At 45.7% G+C, this 20,321-nt stretch overlaps 1 protein-coding gene and 1 pseudogene across 1 annotated transcript; one reads left to right on the forward strand and one right to left on the reverse strand.

Annotated features, from left to right (window-relative positions):
* Window positions 1-7,813: 7,813 nt before the first annotated feature.
* ZP3 (zona pellucida glycoprotein 3) lies at window positions 7,814-15,616 on the forward strand. The gene is made up of 8 exons (XM_039849133.1): window positions 7,814-8,119; window positions 10,126-10,244; window positions 11,931-12,034; window positions 12,110-12,287; window positions 12,379-12,496; window positions 14,807-14,898; window positions 15,038-15,165; window positions 15,399-15,616. The coding sequence occupies exons 1-8, from the start codon at window positions 7,814-7,816 to the stop codon at window positions 15,614-15,616; spliced, it is 1,263 nt and encodes a 420-aa protein (XP_039705067.1).
* Window positions 15,617-19,421: 3,805 nt separating this feature from the next.
* Window positions 19,422-19,540, reverse strand: LOC120591919 (uncharacterized; annotated as a pseudogene).
* Between the last annotated feature and the right edge of the window lie 781 nt (window positions 19,541-20,321).

Consider the following 20,321-nt stretch of genomic DNA (forward strand, 5'->3'; position numbering starts at 1 on the left):
TCCAAAATATACCCAGAGCCAACTTCTTCTTATCTCCTCCATGTCATTCTAATACTGTAAAAGATTTCTCAACTGGGGTGATTTTGCCCTCTAGGGGGCATTTGGCAACGTCTAGAAACATTTTTGGTTGTCACAGCTGTAGAGGGTAGATTCTTGGTTTTCACAACTGGGTACATGCAGCTGAACATCCTACAATGCGCAGGACAGGCCTCCACAACATGACTAAAATGTCAATAGTGCCAAAGCTGAGAAACCCAGCTCTAATACACATCACCACCACATTGCACTTGGCCTTCTGCAGGAGACTAGTCTCCTTGCTTCCATGCTTGTCCCTTGAAATACATTCTCTGCACAGTGCCTGGGTATTCTTTTGAAAGGTAAAGCACATCCTATGACTCTCCTGCTCTTTTCCTTGTGTGGCTTCCCATTAGAATAAAATCTCAGGGCCCACAATTCCCTTCATGAATTGATCCCTGGCCACCAATCTGAGCTCTCCTTCCACCACTCCCTCTCTCATTCATTCTGCTTCAGCCGCACTGGTCTCCTTGCCATTCCTAGAACATATAAGCCTACTCATACCTCAGGGCCTTTGCACTTGCAATTCCCTGGACCTGGAGCTGTCTTCCCCCAGATATTTGCATAACTCACTCCCTCACTTCATTCAAGCCTCTCCTCAAATGTCACCCCTTTAGAATGTCCTTTCCTGACTGTCCTCTCCAAATTAGCAGTCCCCATCATTCTCCATCCTCATGATTCTGTTAGAAAAGTCTGATGCTCCTGAAACTTCAGCACCGCACCCCGATTGTAGCAGATGAGCAGCCTCTTGGAGAATGCTCAAATAGTATTTTGCTTCTAGTACAAGAAATATAGTCTGTGCAGATTGACCCCTGAGACAAGCATTCAAGTAAAGGGCCTTTGACCTAGATCTCAGGGTGTACGTCACGACCACACCCAGATCTGGCAGAGAATGTGCCCCATGCAATAACCTCCTGGATAGAGAATATAATATGTGGAATATCTCCTCTTGCTGGATTAGTGTAGACATCAGGAATTAGGCATATAAAGGCAAGGTGTGCATGGGGGGAGGGGATATGTATGTCCTTATCAGGTTGGTGGGAACAAAAACGGGTTCAGTGGCAGTATCTATAAAAGGTTTAAATGTATATATCGTTGACCTACAAACCCACTTCTAAGAATCAGTCCTACAGAAAGATCTGTGCAAATGTGGAAAGATATATACAAGGAAGTTTTAATTTGTAGTAGTGGAAAAATTGCAACCATCTAAATGTTCAGCAAGAGGACATTGGTTGGGCAAATTGTTGTCCATCCATAAATGTTTTAGTCAGCCATCAAAAAGAACGAAGTGATTTTCAACATGAAAGATGTCCCCCCCATCTTGTTACGTGAAAAAACAGTGTAGAATATGTGACATAACAGTGTAGAATATGATCCCCATTTTAAAGCATATTTTTAAAATAAACTTTTTCTTTTGGAATAATTTCAAGTTTACAGAAAAGTTGCCAAAATAGTACACAGAGTTCCTATGTATTCACCCAGTTTCCCCAAATGTTAATGAGATCTTATATAACCATGATATACTTGTCAAAACTGATAAATTGACATCGATACATTAATATTAACCAAACTCCCAACTTTATTTGGATACTACCAGTTTTCCCACTAATATCTTTTCTTTCTGTTCCAGGATCCAATCCAGGATACCACATTGCATTTAGTGTTTTGAAATGATTATGTATGCATAAAAAAAATGTTAACAATTGTTGCGGGTGGGAGAGAGTGAATTTTATTTTTACTTCAGACCATTCCTTATTTTTAAAGGTAATTTGTAATACTATAATAAAAGCCAAAACATTGTATAAAATATCCATTTTCTCTAGCTGTATCCAACATCACACACTTGGTCAAGTAGGCTGTAAATTTATATACCATTTGACATATAACAAAATAGTGAAAAATTTCCCATATAATCTGGAGTCGCCTTTCTTTTATACTCCTAAATTTCTGTTCACTTCACCCACTGCACAAAAAATGTGCCAAGGCTTAGCCCATTGGGGTCCCTTCAGTTAGTCTGGCTGCAGAATTAATAAAATGGCATAAGATCAGCAGTGTGTGCATATTGTGTCTGACAAATTTCAGCTGCCCCACAATTTATGGCTATTTTTATTCTCTATAGCATGCCAGCTATTTTGTCTTCCCAGAATTATAGGCAGAAAGAAAATTCCTATTATTTAATCATCTATTGAATACCTAATATGAACTAGCTGGGGAGATGGGCATATATATCCTAACATTTGTTCATATTGGAGTTATTTAGTTGGCATCTCTCCCCACCTCACACACAGATTGGGTGTTATTATAATATCTATATAGTATACTATAAAGTATCAGAGACAGTAAGGTCTAGGGACAAAGGAACAAGAACTGGAGTCTGAGGCTGTATCTTGGTTTGGGTGCTCGCTGGCTGTGTGACCTTGGATACGACTTCTCTGAGTACTGGTTCACATATCTGTAAAATGGAACCAATGACACTTTCCAGGTAGGTATAAGGATTAGGGTATTTAACCTAGTTCTTGTATATTGTGAGTAAATAATAAATAGTAATTATTATTAACATTACAGCTATTTTTATCATTATTTATGAAAGTGTCCTAAAAAGTCACCTTTCTTTTAGGATTTGTACGTTTTAGGGGGTAGGGGAGACATTTTTAGCAAATACTCTCCACCTCACTCTGCCCTAGGAAGTTATATTTCCTTCTAAAAGTTTTAAAGTTTTATTCTTTCACATTCAGCTCTTTAATGTATCTAAAATTCATTTTTATGTGTGAAGGAGAAATGCAATTTTCCCATATGGATAATAATTGTTATAGTTCCTTTTATTGAGTTGTCCATCCGTTCCCTTTGTCATACATATTTCCACATATGCAAGTAGCTGTTTCTGAGTTTTCATCAATTCCACTATTGTTTTTATTTTATTTTATATTATTGTATTGTATTGTATTGTATTGTATTGTATTGTATTGTATTGTATTGTATTGTATTGTATATTTTGTCCTAATAGCACCCTGCCTTAATTACTATGGCTCTATAATATATCTTAATATCTGTTAGGGTGTCTCTCTCACATTGTCCTTAAAAGTCTTGGCTTCTTTGGCCCTTAGCCTTTCCATACAAATTTTAGGATCAATTTCTCAAGTTCTACTCACTCACACATATACAAAAAGAAACCTATTGGGATTTTAATAGAAAATATGGATTAATTTTGTGAGAATTATATCTTTATGATATTGCATTTCCCATCCATGAATATGGACTATCTGTGTATTTAGATATTCTTTGATGACTTTCAACGGTTTCAAAAATTTTTCCTCAAATATATTACAGATCTTTGTTTTATGCCTAGTAAACTCATATTTTGTTTAAGCAATTGTTTTTGAAACCTAGTGAATGGCCTTCTTTTGAAAATGGATCCTACTGTCTTCTCTTTCACTTGAATCTAACCTAGAGAGGGTTTAACTTTTTATTTTGAAATTTTGTTTATCCCTTACCCAGATTCAGCAAATATGAACATTTTGCTACACATGCTTTCTATCTCTTTATATTTGTACATACATGTATGTATCTCTATATGTGTATACACACATACATATATACACACATTTTATACATGCATGCATACATATATACACATGCATGTGTACATATGTACATATACATACATGCTTTTTTCTAAACACTGAACATCAACTCCTCACATCAGAAGGGTTAGTTTATCCCACTAATGGGATAATGTTTATTCCACTAATAGTTAGTTAACTTTGACAAGTGGTATCTGCCAGATTTATCCACTGTAAAGTAACCACTTAATTCTTTGTAATTAATGAAGAATCTTTTGGGAGAAATTTGAGGCTATGTATTCAAATTTCCATCAGCTAATTTTATTTTGTTTTGTTTTTCCTTTATTATTTTTATTGTGGTAAAACATATATAACATAAAATTTACCATTTTAGGGACTATATCAAACTAAAAAGCCTCTGCACAGCAAAAGAAACCATCAACAAGGTAAAGAGACAATCATCAGAATAGGAGAAGATATTTGCAAGCCAACGCCTCTGATAAGGGCCTAATATCCAAAATATACAAAGAACTCATACAACTCAATAACAACAAAAAAAAATCCAATTAAAAATGGGCAGAGGACTTGAACAGACACTTCTCTCAAGAAGACATACAAATGGCCAACAAACATATGAAAGGATGCTCAACATTGCTAGCTATTAGAGAAATGCAAATCCAAACCACAATGAGATACCATCTCACATCTGTTAGATTAGCTGTTATCAACAAGACAAGTAATAACAAATGTTGGAGAGGATGCAGAGAAAAAGGAACCCTCATATACTGCTCGTGGGATTGCAAATTAGTACAGCCACTATGGAAAACAGTATGGAGGTTCCTCAAAAAACTAAGAATTGATCTACCATATGATCCAGCAACCCCTCTACTGGGTATTTACCCCAAAGACTTGAAAACATATAACCGAAAACATGTAACACTGATGTTCATAGCAGCATTATTCACAGTGGCCAGGATATGGAAGCACCCGAAGTGTCCTAGAATAGGTGATTGGATAAAGATGATGTGGTACATATATACTCACCCATAAGAAGAGATGAAATACTGCCATTTGCAAAAACATGATTGGACCTCGAGATAATCATGCTAAGCAAAATAAGCCAGACAGAAAAAGTTGAAAACCAAATGATATCACTTATATGTGGGATATAAACCTAAAAGCAACAAACGAACAAGACAAACAAACAGAGACTCGTGGACATGGACAATAGACTAGTGGTCACCAGAGCGTAGGTGGGGAAGGGGGAGGTAGATGAGGTAAAAGGGGTCAGATATGTGGCTACAGAAAGAAATCTAACTATGAGCAGTGAACACACAATGCAATTATATATATATATGCCTTGCTGTTAAATTGTACACCTGAAACTTACTGGATTTCATTAACCAATGTCATCATGATAAATTTTTTAATTAAAAAAAATTTTACCATTTTAATCATTTTTTTATAACTTATACCTACAGCACCTGGTCTTCCTAGGTGGTCTCCCATCCAAGTACTAACCAGGCCCTGCTTAGCTTCTGAGAACAGACATTGGGTTTGTTCAGGGTGGCATGGCCACAGACCATGGACTGTGGCTCCACTGAGTTGTGAACCCAGGACCTTCTGTGTGTAAAGCAGACATGCTAACCGCTACACTATGGAACCACGCCCCCATTTTAACCATTTTTAAGTGTACAATTCAGTGTCATTCAGCACATTCACATTATTGTGCCACCATCGCCACCATCCATCTGCAGAACTTTTCCCCAGCTTTTAAGATAGAAGCGACATAAAACATTGAGTAAGTTTAAAGTGTACAGCACATTGGTTTGATACTTTTACATACTGCAGAATGACTACCATCATAGTTAGCTAACATCTCCATCATGCCATCAATTTTTAACATCCACTGATAATTTTTGCCTGAATCTATTAACTATAATGATTGCAAACAATTATTTGTTGGCATTCTACTGTAAAGAGGTTTCCCTTTTATGGAAGAAACTTTCCCATTTCTGTGTCTTTATTTATCATAAGCATGGATGCTCATGAATTTTTATTTTACTTAATGCATAGTCCTTATTGTCCTATTCATTTGAGACACCGTTGTTCAGCCGGTAGGACTCCCCACCATTCAATTTGGCTCCTGTGTTCTTTTGACACATCCTCATCATTTTGTGAGCATTTTTTGGCATAAAAGATGTTCCATAGTCTCCTTGTATTTTCCCAGTCCTAGCCTGGAATCAGAAAATTCTCCAAGGAGCCCTGGGTCCTGCTTTTAGAGAGGAATAGTATTTAGAGACCAACGTCTGGGCTCTAAGGAATTTTAAGGAAAACGTTCTGGGCTGGGGGCCTTTGGTGCGCTCTGGCCACTGGGGGGCAGCAAGTCTCAAAAAAAACCAACAAAAACCCTAAAAAACAAAAACAAAAACAACGCAAAAAACTCAGAATCTGGGTTGGGTTCAGCTGAGCTGGCCACGCTTCCAAATGGAAGTGTTTCTAGTCCTCTTTCCAAAGAAGAGGAACACAAGCTCCCCACTATATGCTCACCACCACCCCATGTACATACAGACACCCTCATCCTCGTCCAGACTCCCCCACCAGTACATGACTCACCCTACCCTCACCAATTTATTCGTATCTTTTTTTCTGAAGTCGTCCAAGGGGGGTTAGCTCTAAGGCAGAGAGCAAGAGGGGATGGATATGAAGCTTCAGGCAGGCCCTGATCTCTCATCCCCAGCCCACCCCACCCTACTGCCAGCACAACGCAAACACAGCTGTGGGTAACGAGCATGGAGAGACCCCTCCCCCAGTATACCTCTACTCCTAGAACACAGTCTCTCCTGTTAACGTTCTTCTGGGCCTCAGGCTACAGCTGACTCCTTTCCTCTAGGCCTGGTAGGAAGGGAACACAGAGGGGAGGGTTTGTGCAGGTGAGCTTGGAGCCTAAACTCTGAGCTCCCACCTGCTTCTCTCTGCTGTCTCCACCCACACCTTGAAAAGGTCAAAGGAAGTCATGGGGGTAATCTATTCCCTCAGTTTATATTCCCAAAGTAAACTATAATATTTTAAAAAATGAACACAAAACCAAAAAAAAAAAAAAAACCCACCAAGGGGAGTATTTTAGCAACTTAAATTTATGGTTCGACTACTTTAGAAGCAAGCATTTACAAGTGAGTACACACTTCTGCTCATAGGAATTACGTACCATTAATTATTGTATTTCTCCTCCCCTCATGAAGGAGTTTCACCCAGGCCTGGCAGAGTATGCCATCAGTAAATGCTGACTCTATCAATTCTTCTCTATCCTCTCCCATTCTCCTGCCAGGACTGGTGCAATAGGCTCCTGATCCTTGTCTCCAGTCCTACTGCTTCCCAGCCAGAGATAGCCAGATCACTCACCATCTTTCTGTGGCCTTCCTCACCTGCAGAGCAAAATCCAGCCTCTCAGCTAGCACCTTTGTGATCGTCCCCACTCCTCTAAACTGCCCCCCACCCTAAGGCTCCGGTAACTCTGAGCTCCCGGGTTTTTCTCCCAAACCCACCCAGTGCCCTTTCTACACCTCTGTTCACACAGCTGCCTCTGCTTAAACTGACCTACCCTCCTACCTCCCATAATATAGGGCAGTAACCCCATAAAATTCCCTAGCTCCTATAATGATGCCTCCTTCTCTTCTCACTTGGAATGAGCTCCCTGCCTTCTCTGATCAAATTCTCCCCACCTTTCAATCAAGACCTTCCTTCTGGCCTCCCCCCATTGACCTAGGACAGCTCTTAGCTCCCTCCCTGGGCTCTGAGGTCAGGGCCAGCAAAGGGTGGACACACGGAGTGGAAGTAGAAAGGGATGAGAAATTATGACTGACCAGGCTGCCAGCCCATGCTTCTCAAATTTTAATGTAAATATAAATCACTTGGGGAGATAGCAAAAAAAAAAAACCAAACAGATTCTGACTCTGTGGTCTGGGGATGGGCTGAGAGCCTGCATCATTTCTAACAAGCTCCAGGTGATGCCCATGTTGTAGCAGAGGGTGGGCACTTTGAGCAGTAAGGGCCTTGCCAACTAAATTGTTGGGGAAGAGAAGCAGGTGGGAGCCCAGGTGTGAATGGCCATCATTCAGGGTATAAGACAGCGGGTGGTGGCTGCCCAGCAGTTACCAGTGGGAGTATTTGCAGGCATCATGGCGCTGCGCTATGGGCTTTTCATCTGCCTTCTGCTCTGGGGAGGAACAGAACTGTGCTACCCCCAGCCCCTCTGGCAGGGTGGGGCCCACCGCTTCCTTCCCTCTAAGCCACCCCTAGTGGTGGAGTGTCTGGAGGCCCAGCTTGTGGTCACTGTCAGCAAAGACCTTTTTGGCACTGGGAAACTCATCAGGCCTACAGACCTCACCCTGGGCCCTGAGGGCTGTGAGCCCCTGGCCTCTATGGACACAGATGATGTGGTCACATTTGAGGTCGGGCTACACGAATGTGGCAACACCGTGCAGGTGAGGCTTAGGTCTCCTTGGTGGTCCTGGCTTTGTTGGGAGGACATGGGAGATGGCCAGTGGTGGGGAGTGTGGATGCAGAGCCGGTGTGAGGGGGTCTAGGGCAGCTGCCTTTTACTTGTGGAGTAGAATGGTGGAGCAACTGGGGATCAGTATGGGGTGAGTTGGAGGAAGCTCTTGGCTCTAGTTGCTGAAGTTAGTCCGGAGAGGCAGTGAACTTTGGCCCAGACCCCCATTCTGATTCCTGAGGACTTAAACCTCTGGAGAGCATCCAAGAGTGATGTGGCCCATGGGGGATGTGAGGATAATCCTGAAGGTGGCCTGGCACTTGCTGGGGGCCCTAGAAACTTGTGTGAAAGAGGTCAACTTTGACACCTCAAAGCCCAGAAGTAATCGCCCCAAGAATACAGAATTTTGGCCTCTCAGTTGGGCTTAATAGTTTAAAGCCTTGAACTAAAAGTCGTGAGTCAAGGACAATAGGACCACCTCTGTTGAAGTTCTTAAAGACTCACAGGGCCCCTGGGGGCAGCCTCAAGTTGGGGGAGGTGCTTAAGGTGGGAGGTGTGTGCAGGAGGAGAGCTGAGTAGTCCAGCCAGACCACCTCCCTCAAGTTGGGGGAGAGACATATACAGTGAGTCCTCACTTAACGTTGTTGATAGGTTCTGTGACTTTAAGTAAAATGATGTATGGTGAAACCAATTTCTAACTGATACAAATGAGAGTAAGTTTCTAGGCCATTCATCAGTGTTACAACGAAACTGCTATACTCGGACTACAAAGAGGGAGCCTTCCAGCAAGGCAGGGCTGCCTGGGCACAGGTCCCTAGCTGGTCCATAATCCCCTAGACCAACTTCCTGCTGCCCCACAGAGAACCTGTCTTCTCATCTATTATGGGCCCCCCCACTCTTGCCCACCTGGCTGTGGACTCAAGTCTCAGTAGTTTAGCTGGGACCCGATGAGCCTAGTCCCTGGAGCCCTCCACCAAAGTTCTGGTCTTAGGTGTGGCTCCCAAGGTTTACCTTGAGGCTCTTGGCCCCTTGTATCCCTGGGGAGAGGCGGGGCCAGAGAGGTGCAGGAGTTATTCAGGGAATTATTCTAGCTTAGTAAATCTAAAACCTTGTGCATTAGACTCAGCTGAGGGCTTTTAAAAATCCTGATGCCCATATCCTAAACCAAGTCGGAATAGAAGTGGGAGCCATTAACAGCTTTAAGATCCCAGGCGACTCCAACTAGCCCGGCAACTCCTTTTCCAGTGCACTGCTTTCCACGGTTGGTTTCCCAATCTTATCTGACGAGGGTCACCTGAGGCCAGGGCTGTGCAAGCCCACATTTGGTTTAATGCTCTGTTGTCCTGAAATTCTTAACTTTTGAACACTTCTATTTTGCACTAGGCCCCACAAAGTATGCAGCTGGTCCATTTGGGGCACTCAATAAAAAGCTAGGACTCTTTTCCCCAGACCCAGACTGAGGGGTTAGGCTGGGCCAGGATTCTTCCTGGGCAACTTGCTTGGAAGGTACAAATTGTCCTGGTAGCACCTGCCTTCCTGCTTCAGGCAACCACTGAACCGAATCCGCTTTCTGTGAGTGGGCTTGAGAATAAGTCAGAGGGAGAGCAACAAAAGTGTTTACTGCTGTGGCAATGAGTTAAAATTCCTCGAGCTTCCTGGCTTCATCTTGGGGGATTTCTTGGCCCCAGGCCTCCCCTGAAAGAGGAAACTATTGGGGTGGGGGTTGCAGCCTGAGCAGAAGAGCACATGCCCAACGCCTCTGGCACCTGTTTGGTGCTTGACACAGCTGAGCCAGACCTCTGCACTGCTGTCAACACTTCAAGGGTGAAAAAAACGGAGGTGTGAGGGTGGTACCTGTCCGAGTTCTCCTGGAGGTCAATAGAAAGTGGGCTTTGTTCTCTCCATCTCCTGTGGGCTGCCCTCCCTTTGCCCTTGCATGGGTCAGGCCCACTTCTGGCAGGTGAAGCTCCTGGGGTTGACGCCTCTTCTTTCCTTCAGGTAACGGAGGATGCTCTGGTATACAGCACCTTCCTGCTGCACAACCCCCGCCCTGTGGGAAACCTGTCCATCCTGAGGACTAATTTTGCAGAGGTGCCCATCAAATGCCTTTTCCCCAGGTCAGTGTGGGACGGGCCTGTCTCTGCTCCTGCTGCAGAGGCCCCTTGGCAAGCTTTTCAGCCCCTTGGCAACATCTGGCAGCATGGCAGCAAGAAGGCGGAAGTGCTTGGGTTGTGGTCACTGCCTTCAGCCCTGGGTAGGGTAGGGGACCTGCTAAGTCTACTCTGCCTCTGAAATGCATCCGGGCCACAGCTGCCTCATGGTGGAACCTGCAGGCTGCCCAGCCCAGGCCCCCTCAGAGTTCAGGATACTTTTAATAGCGTAGGGAGATGTCTCAAGCTCTGAGCACCACAACCTGCTCTTTCCCTATGGTTTCCCCCAGTACATGAGTATGGATTGGGGAAGCTCCTCAAGCCCTAAGCACCAAGCAGTGTCTTTGACTGGCTTATAACAATGCTGAGTCCTGTGCTGGGCTGAAGGCCTTAATTCCTGTCCCTTCCTCTAGGAGCAGGTAAGGGAGATAGTGCTGGTACCATGAGGGCACAAGGGATGAGCCCCATGCCTGGGGAGGGGTTAAGGGAGAGGTTCCAAGAATAAGATCGGGGAGGTGGTCTTGGGACAGGTAGGGCTAAGAGAGTCTGGGCAGAGCCACATACACCCCATGGGAGGGCAGTGTGCCCCTAGTAGCAGCTGCAGCCTGGGGCCTGGAGCCTAAGGCCTAATAAGGGGAGGACAGATGGGTTCTAAAGGCCAACAGATGCAGCGAATGTGTTCAGGCTCACACTTTAGCAGGCGCCCCTCTGTGAGCAAGCAGATTGGGTGAGGATGGCTTCTCAATCCAGAAGTTCCCTGGTAGCTGATATGAGAGACAGGTGGGTGTTAGACCAGCTGGGAGACTGGGATGAGATAAGACCTGATCTGTGGCAGCAGGACTGTAGGGGGCTGACTTGAGGCAGCGAAGGTGAGCTGGACGAGCTTGGTGCCTGACCATGCAGGGGCGACGGAGGAGCAGGACTCTAGCATGCCCTCCAATAGGCCAGAGATGGAAGCCTTCCTGGGACCACAGTCATTTCCACTTTAGAATTGCTCTGCCTGAGACTGACCTGAGAATGTTGGCTTACCAGGCCTAATAGCTGCAGACAGTGCAAGGTGGCCTGCCAAAGGCAAGGACACTTTAACCTAGCTCCCGCTACCTGAGGCCTGGTTCTCAGGGGCAGCACTCAAAGTAGCTGCTTCTGTGGGATTCTATGGGGTCAGCAGGGCAGACATCTGGAGACACCTGACTACTTCCAGGGACCTTCCTGTCCTAATACAGGCTCAGAGTATCTCACTGGTTTCTCAAGAACCAGAGTCCTAACTGCATTTATCTCTAAAGGACTTCTTTCACTAGGACTGGCCTCAAGAATCTTGAGTGGTGGAGAGAGGGACTGCTGCCTCAAACCTCAAACAGGAGCTGCTAGAATGAACCTTAAGGATGTGGGTTTAGAAACCAAACTAACTTGGTCTGTCTTCATGCTGTAGTCCAAACATCCTCATGGCTGGGAGCAGTGAGCCCACTGACAGGTGTCAAGTTTGAGAGGTTAAGGGACAGGCTCAGACTTCATGAGTCTGTTCAGCTGCTTTGACTGTCTGCCTGGCTGGATCACAGCTGAGGACTCTGCAATGAAATAGTGCCCCCACTCCAATATGGGGCCAGATGAGGTGAGCCCCAGGCCAGGTGTGGACAGCTGCTGTTCTCTTCCCAGGCAGGGCAACGTGAGCAGCCAGGCCATCCTGCCCACCTGGGTGCCCTTCAGGACCACGGTGTTCTCGGAGGAGAAGCTGGTTTTCTCCCTGCACCTGATGGAGGGTAAGCAAGGAGGGCTGGCAGGGGTGCTGGCCGGGAGAGCTCTGGCAGTCTCTCACTCATGGCTGTGCCCTTCAGAGAACTGGAGTGCTAAGAAGAGGTCCCCCACCTTTCAGCTGGGAGATATAGCCCACCTCCAGGCCGAAGTCCACACTGGCAGCCATGTGCCACTACGACTGTTTGTGGACCACTGTGTGGCCACACCAACGCCAGACCGGAACACCTCCCCATATCACACCATCGTGGACTTCCATGGGTGAGGGCTACGCTGCCTTTCTGGGGAACCCCCATAACATGACCCACACCATCTTCCTCACCTTCAACTCCACCACTTGTTCTCTTCAAAGGTGTCTCGTGGATGGCCTCTATGATGCCTCATCTGCTTTCAAAGCACCCAGACCTGGACCAGAGACCCTCCAGTTCACAGTGGACATGTTCCAGTTTGTTAATGACTCCAGAAACATGGTAATAGTTCTTTTATTACCCTTCAGTAAGAATGAACTTTAGGAGTCAAGCTGGTCAGACTTACTATCTACTGCTTTAGCTCACTCTGCCTCCATCCTAGTAACTCCACAAACTTACCAAGTAAATGAAGATTTTACTAGATCTTATAACTTTAAGGAGAAGGCATGGCATTTGGTGACCAGGTAACTGAGCATGTCCTCGCTAAGGTCAGCAGGACCAGAACCCAGTGGATGGTGGGTTGAGTAGAGGAGTTGACAAAAGCAGGTGTCAGCCTTCTTGGAAGCTTTCTAGAAGGGCAAAAGAGGTGAATATGAACTTATTTGCATACAGGGTAGCCTCTTAAACTTGATCATAGGTTAGAACAGTGACCTTTTGAAACATGAATACATCAGCATCATCTGGAGGGCTTACTGAACTAGATTGCTGGGCCCCACCTCCAGGGTCTGGTTCCATAGGTCTGGAGTAGAGCCTAGAACGTGCATTCCTAGAAAGTCTCCAATGGCTGCAGCTGCTCTGGGGGCTGCCCCTTGAACTAAACTTAAAAGCTTACTTAACTAAAGGGATGGAGAGGATGGAAGCTAAGATGTAGACTGATCCTGATGCCTGAAGTATGGACAGATAGGGCAGGAAGCTCAGGTAGGACTGGCCGCTAGCCAGAGAGTGCTGGTAGAATCTTACAAGCAAATGGCTTTTAAATAAGTTTCCGGAGATAAGAGTCCACAGCGGTGGGGGTGCAGTATAAAGTGTGGAATAGCTAGTCAGGAGGGAGAAGTGATTAAAGCAAGAGTTTTCAACTCTGGCTCTATACTAATCACCTGGAAATGTCAAACATACTGCTATTTGCATATAACCCCATACATTTTCACTTAATTGGGGTGGGGCCTGGCATCACCTTTTTCTACCATCTTATGAAAATCTACAAACATTAAGCTGAAAAATTTACAGAAAACACCTATGTACTTACCATCTAGATTCTACCACTAATATTTTCTGTGCCTTCTAGTCTATCTTGTTTTACTTGGAAATGCATCAAAAGCCACTTAAGCTCCCAGATGACTCTAACAAGCAGTCAGAGGCACAGTCTGGGCAACATTTGCAAACGGTGTGAATTTATAGAAGAGTACATCGATGCTCCCTCTCCTCACCTAGCAGTCCTGTTCTGAGAACAGAAGTAGTTTAATACAGACTAGTAGGAAGCAGAAACTGAAGCTGGAGAGATGTCCTAAAGCTTTTGATGGCAGGTCCTGGGTTGAATGGAGCTGGGGATAAAGGAACAGACTCAGAAAGGGTCCTGGCCCCACACCGAGACCTTGTGATTCATAGGGTAGAAGATCCCGTTTGCAGGAGGGAGTTGGTGATGACTTCAGAAGTGGTCCAGTGGGGTGGATGGGGATGAGGTTTCAGACAGGTGGCCATCAGCATTGGGGGAAACCTGAGATGGTATCTGCCTCTCCAGAGATTGGAGGGTAACTAAGAGATCAGAGGATGATGATCAGTGGAAGGTAGCCTGAACTCTGGAGCAGGGGCAGTTCTCTTTCATACGTAGGGAGAATGGCTGGCTGACTGGCCATGGCGCCAAGGAGAAGGAATACCTTATTCAAGAGCAAATGGGAAACCACCTTAAGATCTTGGACCCCAGTTAGCATCAGAAAAATGTACTTAGAAGAAGTCGATAAAAACAGTTCCCTTCCTGGAATGAGGACTCCGAAGGACCTGGAACCCTTCTCTGGTGGTGCAGATAGAAAGCAGGTGGCTAGAAATGCATCCTGGCTTGTTTAAGTTTCCGAAATGATTTCCCTGCCTGTGTACTTGGCCACTAGGTGGTGACCAAGGTTTGTGGTTCTGCAGAAGGCTTCAGAGAAGGAGATGGAATTTCTACATTGTCTCAGGGTTGACTGGGTATTGCTTACTTTATGAAATGGGATTTCAACAGGACCAGGGCTAACCTGATCCCTGGCTTTGTCAAAATTCCCCCTACCCTAGGTGGTCAGGGGGATATTGGTCCCTTTGGGCTTGATTCCTGGGCCTATTCCAGAGGTTCTGACTCAGTGGGCCTGGGTTGGACATACTAAGTGACTGGAAAAGTTTGGGAAAGACTGGGGCAATAAAGATGATGGGTTACAATTTAGAATTTAATTTGCTACCTGCCCTGACATTTTTTGACAAGTTAACCTCTGAACCTCTGTTGCTCCATCTCTAAAATGGGGCTCTTCCTTGCCCCCAAGAGTTAAGGGTTATGTAGGAATTGACTTATGAAAGTCACTGACACAGCCTAGAAGTCTACCTAGTAACAGCTGTCTTTACTTCCAGGTATATATCACCTGCCATCTGAAGGTCACCCTGGCCGACCAAGTCCCAGACCAACTAAACAAAGCCTGCTCTTTCAGCAAATCCTCCAATAGGTGAGGAGACCAGATTGGACATGGCTGGGGTAGAGAACTTGATTGGCCATTCTCATGTCTATTCTCCCAACATGAACATCATCAGCAAACTGCTTCCTGCAGGCAACAGTCATCTAATTCCCTTGTCTTTCCCTCTTAGCTGGTCCCCAGTAGAAGGCACTGCTGATATCTGTCAATGCTGTAATAAGGGTAGCTGTGGCATTCCGGGTCGTTCCAGGAGGCTAGTGGGACAATCGCACAAGTCTGCTTCCCGCAGTCGCAGGCATGGTAGGTCTTAGGTTAGCCACAGGGCTATTGCCTTCCCCTCATTCTAGGGCACTTGCTGTCACTTTAGGGTGACATTCTTCTCCTTTGTCCCCCATTTAAGACTGCTTACCCCTGCGAGTGCAGTTTGGGGCTTTATTATTTAAAACCTAGTTCAGCCCACTGAGGCAGAGCAAAGTCACTAACCTGATTCCTGGTAAAGGACTAAAATGACCCTTGGATGTCTTGTCTTTCAGTGACAGAAGCAGCAGATGTCACAGTGGGGCCACTAATCTTCCTAGGAAAGGCCAGTGACCGTGGTGTGGAGGAGTCGACTTCTCTCACATCTGTGATGCTGGGGTTAGGCCTGGCAATGGTGGTATCCTTGACTCTGGCCACCATTGTCCTAGGTCTTGCCAGGAGGCGTCAGGCTGCTTCCCGCCCTGTGATGTACCCTGTGTATGCTTCCCAATAAAAGAAAGTAACCTTTGGGGTGTAGCGCAGTGACTAGAGATGGGAGTGAATTGGGAGTGGCGTGCATGAAGGCAATCTGTAAACAGTGCCACGGTTCAAATAGCACAATCTACGTACTGTGGAGCCTCTAGTGTGAATCTAGCTGTCTGTACAGTGGACAGGCCAGACTGGATTGAAGGCAAGCCTGTATCTTCCTGGCTTTGAGCATCATGCAAGGCTCATCTTCCCAAGGGCCACTATGTCATGTCTCCAAGGAAGCGAAGATGAAAGCTGTTGAGGGCAAAAGTAGGGTGGGCTCTGCTAGCTCTACTTCTAGGTTAGCAAAAAGCCTTGTGTGTCCCTAGGCCACATGCATCTGATTTAGGGGGCGAGGGAGAGGACTAAAGGGCTTCTAGCTACCTCACCTAGGGGCAGTGGGCAGAAAGCCACATGTTCACATGTCCGAGGCCTGAAGGCCAGAGGTGAATGGGTCTAGGGCAGTGGTCTGGCAATGGTCACTTGGGCTTGAAACTGCTATAGAGGAGCACTTGTGAGGGTGTGAGTATGCTGTGGTGGACAAGTCACCAGCTCTAAGGTAGGTGCCTCAGGAAGGTGGGGCTTGCTTTGTGCTTCCTGTTGCTGAAAGGAGCCGCTTCTCTGCCTCTCACACCTTCATGCCACTCTCCCCTCATAGGCTGCCTTCCTCTCCCAGGCCCTGGCCACAGTCCCTGGGAGTGCCCAGCAAAGGAATAGTGCCCAGGGAACTTGTGGCCCCTTCCCCAGGGAGTGGGATCGTGCTTCCTCTGCTGAGGGCTATAAAGCCTCTCAGAATGGGCTGGCTCAACTTCACTCCAGACCCTACTCATTCTTTCTCACTGGGTAAAGGTCACCTTCACTATAGAAACTCAGCTTTGCTAGTTACCTGCTGTGCGTCCTTGGATCCTCAGGGGTAAAACAGGTGGTACCTGCTGGGCATAAACTGGTTGGAGTCAATAGGCACTTAAATGCTGCATCTTATGGTTCTGTCTCTGTGGCCTTGTGTCTGGCTGAGGTTAGGGGCTCATATATGTTGACACAGGCATAGAGGCAGATATCTAAGGTACATTCAGAGCAGGGTGTTGTGATTCTAGGTCTGAGAAGTACAGGAAGGCCCTTGACCTAGGTCCTTGCCCTTCCAAGTGATGTAGGACAGGGTGAATCACTCCCTCGAGTAGATTCAAGTCCTGCACCAAGAGAAAGGATTCTTGACAGAGCATAGGAAAGAATTCAAGGGCACGCCAGTTAGAGATAAAAAGAAAGGCAGAGAAGGGATGACACCGCATAGACAGTGTGGTCTCCTCTCAGAGACCTGAGAGGGACCCCAAGTATTTAGGGAACTTAGTTTATATATCATCCTTAGTTTCTATGAATTAGTTTAAAAACTTTGTTTACCTCTTTTGATGGTATGGGTATATAGTGTGAATGTAGGGGTTTGTGGTGTGACAAGAATGCGTAGTTAGCAAGAAAGCCTGCTGGCAATCCCCAGCTTTTGATCTATAGGCTCCCCATGGTTTTTGGCTGTAGGGAATGAATGTAGGGTATGACCTGGACTGTTTTCCCTTACTGTATGAGTAAATGGTTTGTTAGTAATCCCAGCAGGAATCTTCCTTTGTTTTGTAGGTTTCCTCAGTCTGGCCAGTAGGGTTGATCAGCACATTGTAGTCTCTTATGTAGCTTGATTTAACACTTAGTTCTCATGCCTCTTCCCTACATTACAAGTGTGGTCTATGAACTCCACTGGCATCACCTCAGACCTAAGAATCTGCATCTTAACATCTCCAGGAGATTCAGGTGTATCGAAGTGCCCTGGGTCATGGGATTTGCATCAAGAAAATCATGCCCCCCAGGCACATTGTGGTGTGCTGCTTAAGGGATTAAAAGACAGAATAGGGAGAGCAAGCTTCCTAGAGTCAGTGATACTAGCAGGTCCTAGCTGGGCAAAATGAGGATGGTGGATGTATTGCGGATTTTGGCCCGTGTACCTGGAAGAACCAAGCGGCACTCAGTGAACTAAGAATCAAAGGAGGTTTATTTACGCCAGTGGGCTCAGAGGACTCACTCGCCAAAGTCTGAGCCCCTAACAAAGGCAGGCAGGTAGATTTATACATTGATTACTTGCACATACTTGGAGGTCTTTTGTTTCGCGTGCGGGAAAGGTAGGGTTCCAGGGAGAGGAGTTTGGAAAAATTCCTCCGGCACAGGGTAGCCATCTTAGATTTCTTTACGTTTCTCATATCAGATGGGGCAGGAGAAGAGAATGGGGAGAACCTGTGCCCTGGATGAGTGAAGTACCTAGATGTCCAGTAAGGATGGGGGAGTAGAGAGGGAGGCCTTATAGGCTGATAAGGTGGAAAGGAGCCACTAAAGGGCTGAGTGCCATGGATGGATTATCCCTTTCAGGAACATCAACTGAAGATTGATAGAAATCCATCCTGGCTCTCTGCCACTGTTGGCTTGGTAAGTCACTTCATCTGTAGAATGGGAATAGTGGGAATGTCTAGAGGTTGGGTGAATAGAACACGTGGTAGGATCCTAGTTCATACAGCAGGACTCTTTGGTTATGGCCTGTCTCACAACCACCCAGTTCTACTCCTGATTGAGCCTATTTCCTCCTACTTAGCAGCATCCTGTTTCAGATGAAGTTCTCAACTTTGGGGTTAGCAGTGAGGATTGTGATACTTGGCGTCTAACATGTGTCTGGTTCAAGCTGTTCTTTGAGCAAAAGGCTACTCCTAGCATACCCTGGGGGATCATATTTCCCCTAATGATCTTGGGTATTGCAACCCCGTGAGAACTCATCTCTCATTCAACTTTTGTCCTCAGAAAGAGGTAGTGGTTGTGTCTGGTGTGGGGAGGAAGTGTGATTAGGAAGTGACCCTGAAAATCATTCCCAGCCAGTTCCAGATAGGCCTCAGCTCAGTATGAAGCTGGATCCGGGGAAGGCCCAAGAAATAGCCTCTAGCATAATGTCGGAGGGCCCTGCCTTCCAACCTCAGCGTTGAACTTGAGTAGTAAGGGTCACGGCAGAGGGCTGAGAATTGCTTTGATTTCTGTTGTTTATAGCCACTTTCTTTCCCTGGTGTTTCAGGCAGCTAGCTACCTGTTATAACCTGTGAAGCTCCCAGTGGATCAACACTTTGTGGGGTTAAAACTGCATTTGTAATGCTTTCTGGTAGCCAGGGGAAAAAGAGAGATGAAGTATGTTAAAGGACAATGGAGGAAAAAGTATAATCATGATTATACAAATACAAAACAAAAATGTGTCGAAGATCTAGTTTTAACTCATTCATTGAGGGAAACTAAGATCTAAAACACTGGTTCAAAGAATAATGCAAAGAACAGATTTATATAAAGGTAATTAGGAAATTTGCTGATAGATGCAAAAATGGCTTCTTCCACAGGGCAAAAATTGATTGCATTTCTAAGGACAAGTCATTTGCAACCATTTGCATTACTATCGGTTTTCCAAAGCGAGTAAAGGCAGACTCTTATGGAATCAGATAATCTGAATGGGTGCTGAAGAACACCAGTAATCTTTTTGCCCATTTCAAAGTCTCTCACAATTTTTCCTGACAGGTGTTAGATTTATCAGGTATTTTTAACAATGGATTCTAAGCAGCTCCTAAGGGCTAATGGAAGTTTTCTTAGACCACCAAAGAAAAAATAACCTCTCCCTAGAAAAAGGCCCTCTTGCCCTCAACTTTTTTTTTTTTTTTTTTGGAGTGAGGCTGGGCTTTGGGTTGAACCTTACAGATTAGAAACCTTGTCCAAAGCTTGTCCCTTTTTAACACCTACAGCACCTGATCTTCCTAGGTGGTCTCCCAACCGAGTACTAACCAGGCCCGACCCTGCTTAGCTTCCAAGATCAACCGGGATCGGGCTTGTTCAGGGTGGCGTGGCTGTCGACGACCTCAGCCTTTAGGCTAAGAAGCCTGGCTTGTCCACACACTACAACTGATCCTTTCTCTTGAGAAACTCTAGATCCCAAACTAGGGTGTCAGAGTATTACAACTAGAACAATATCTGGGGGTTACAGGTCAAGTGTGATTGTTTCGTGTTAAAACAAACTCAGATGAATTCACTGAGGTTACATCAGTTATTTCAGATTTGCAGCAGGGGAACTAGCAAGGACGAGTCAGTTCAAAACATGTTCCACGGGCCAGGACTTACGTAAGAAGATGCTTACTGCTTCACTTCTCAAGGCTGCAAAGCCATTGCAGTTTTGTTGGCTGTGTAGGTCACACCTGGGTCTTAAGTGGGCACCATCGCCCAGCGATGCCGGGTGCTGTTAAATAGAAATAATGAGCAAAGCAGCTGTGGCTTCTAATCAGACAATCCCTCCAGAGTGTCCAAGAGAGGCCAATTAGCTGAGGCACCAAGCAACAAAATTCTGCCTTTCCAAGCAAAGCATCAAAGTGCTCTGGCCCCTCAGCGCTGGGGCCCAGTGTCGGACCTTTTCCCAGATTTACATTGATCCATTCTTGTACCAGCATGACCCTGGTTCCAGGGTTGAAGCCTTCGAAAGCACTAAACCCCGACACCTGAAGTGAAGTTTAAGGACTTTTTAAAAATCTGAGTTTCTATGGCCACCACCACTCCCCATTCCATGGCCAACAGCCACATTCCTTATTGGGCCATGTCATTCATTTTCAGTTGTTTGGGGAGGCCCCAGGGCAGCACAAGCTCCA

Source organism: Pteropus medius, unplaced genomic scaffold, assembly GCF_902729225.1.
Source record: "Pteropus medius unplaced genomic scaffold, Ma_sr-lr_union100, whole genome shotgun sequence".
Classification (NCBI taxonomy): Eukaryota; Metazoa; Chordata; class Mammalia; order Chiroptera; family Pteropodidae; genus Pteropus; species Pteropus medius.

Coding starts and splice junctions, on each gene's coding strand:
- ZP3 (XM_039849133.1), top strand. CDS start 7,814: ATGGCGCTGCGCTATGGGCTTTTCATCTGCCTTCTGCTCTGGGGAGGA. Junction 12,035..12,109: donor CTCCCTGCACCTGATGGAGG/GTAAGCAAGGAG, acceptor TGTGCCCTTCAG/AGAACTGGAGTGCTAAGAAG. Junction 12,497..14,806: donor TTAATGACTCCAGAAACATG/GTAATAGTTCTT, acceptor CTTTACTTCCAG/GTATATATCACCTGCCATCT.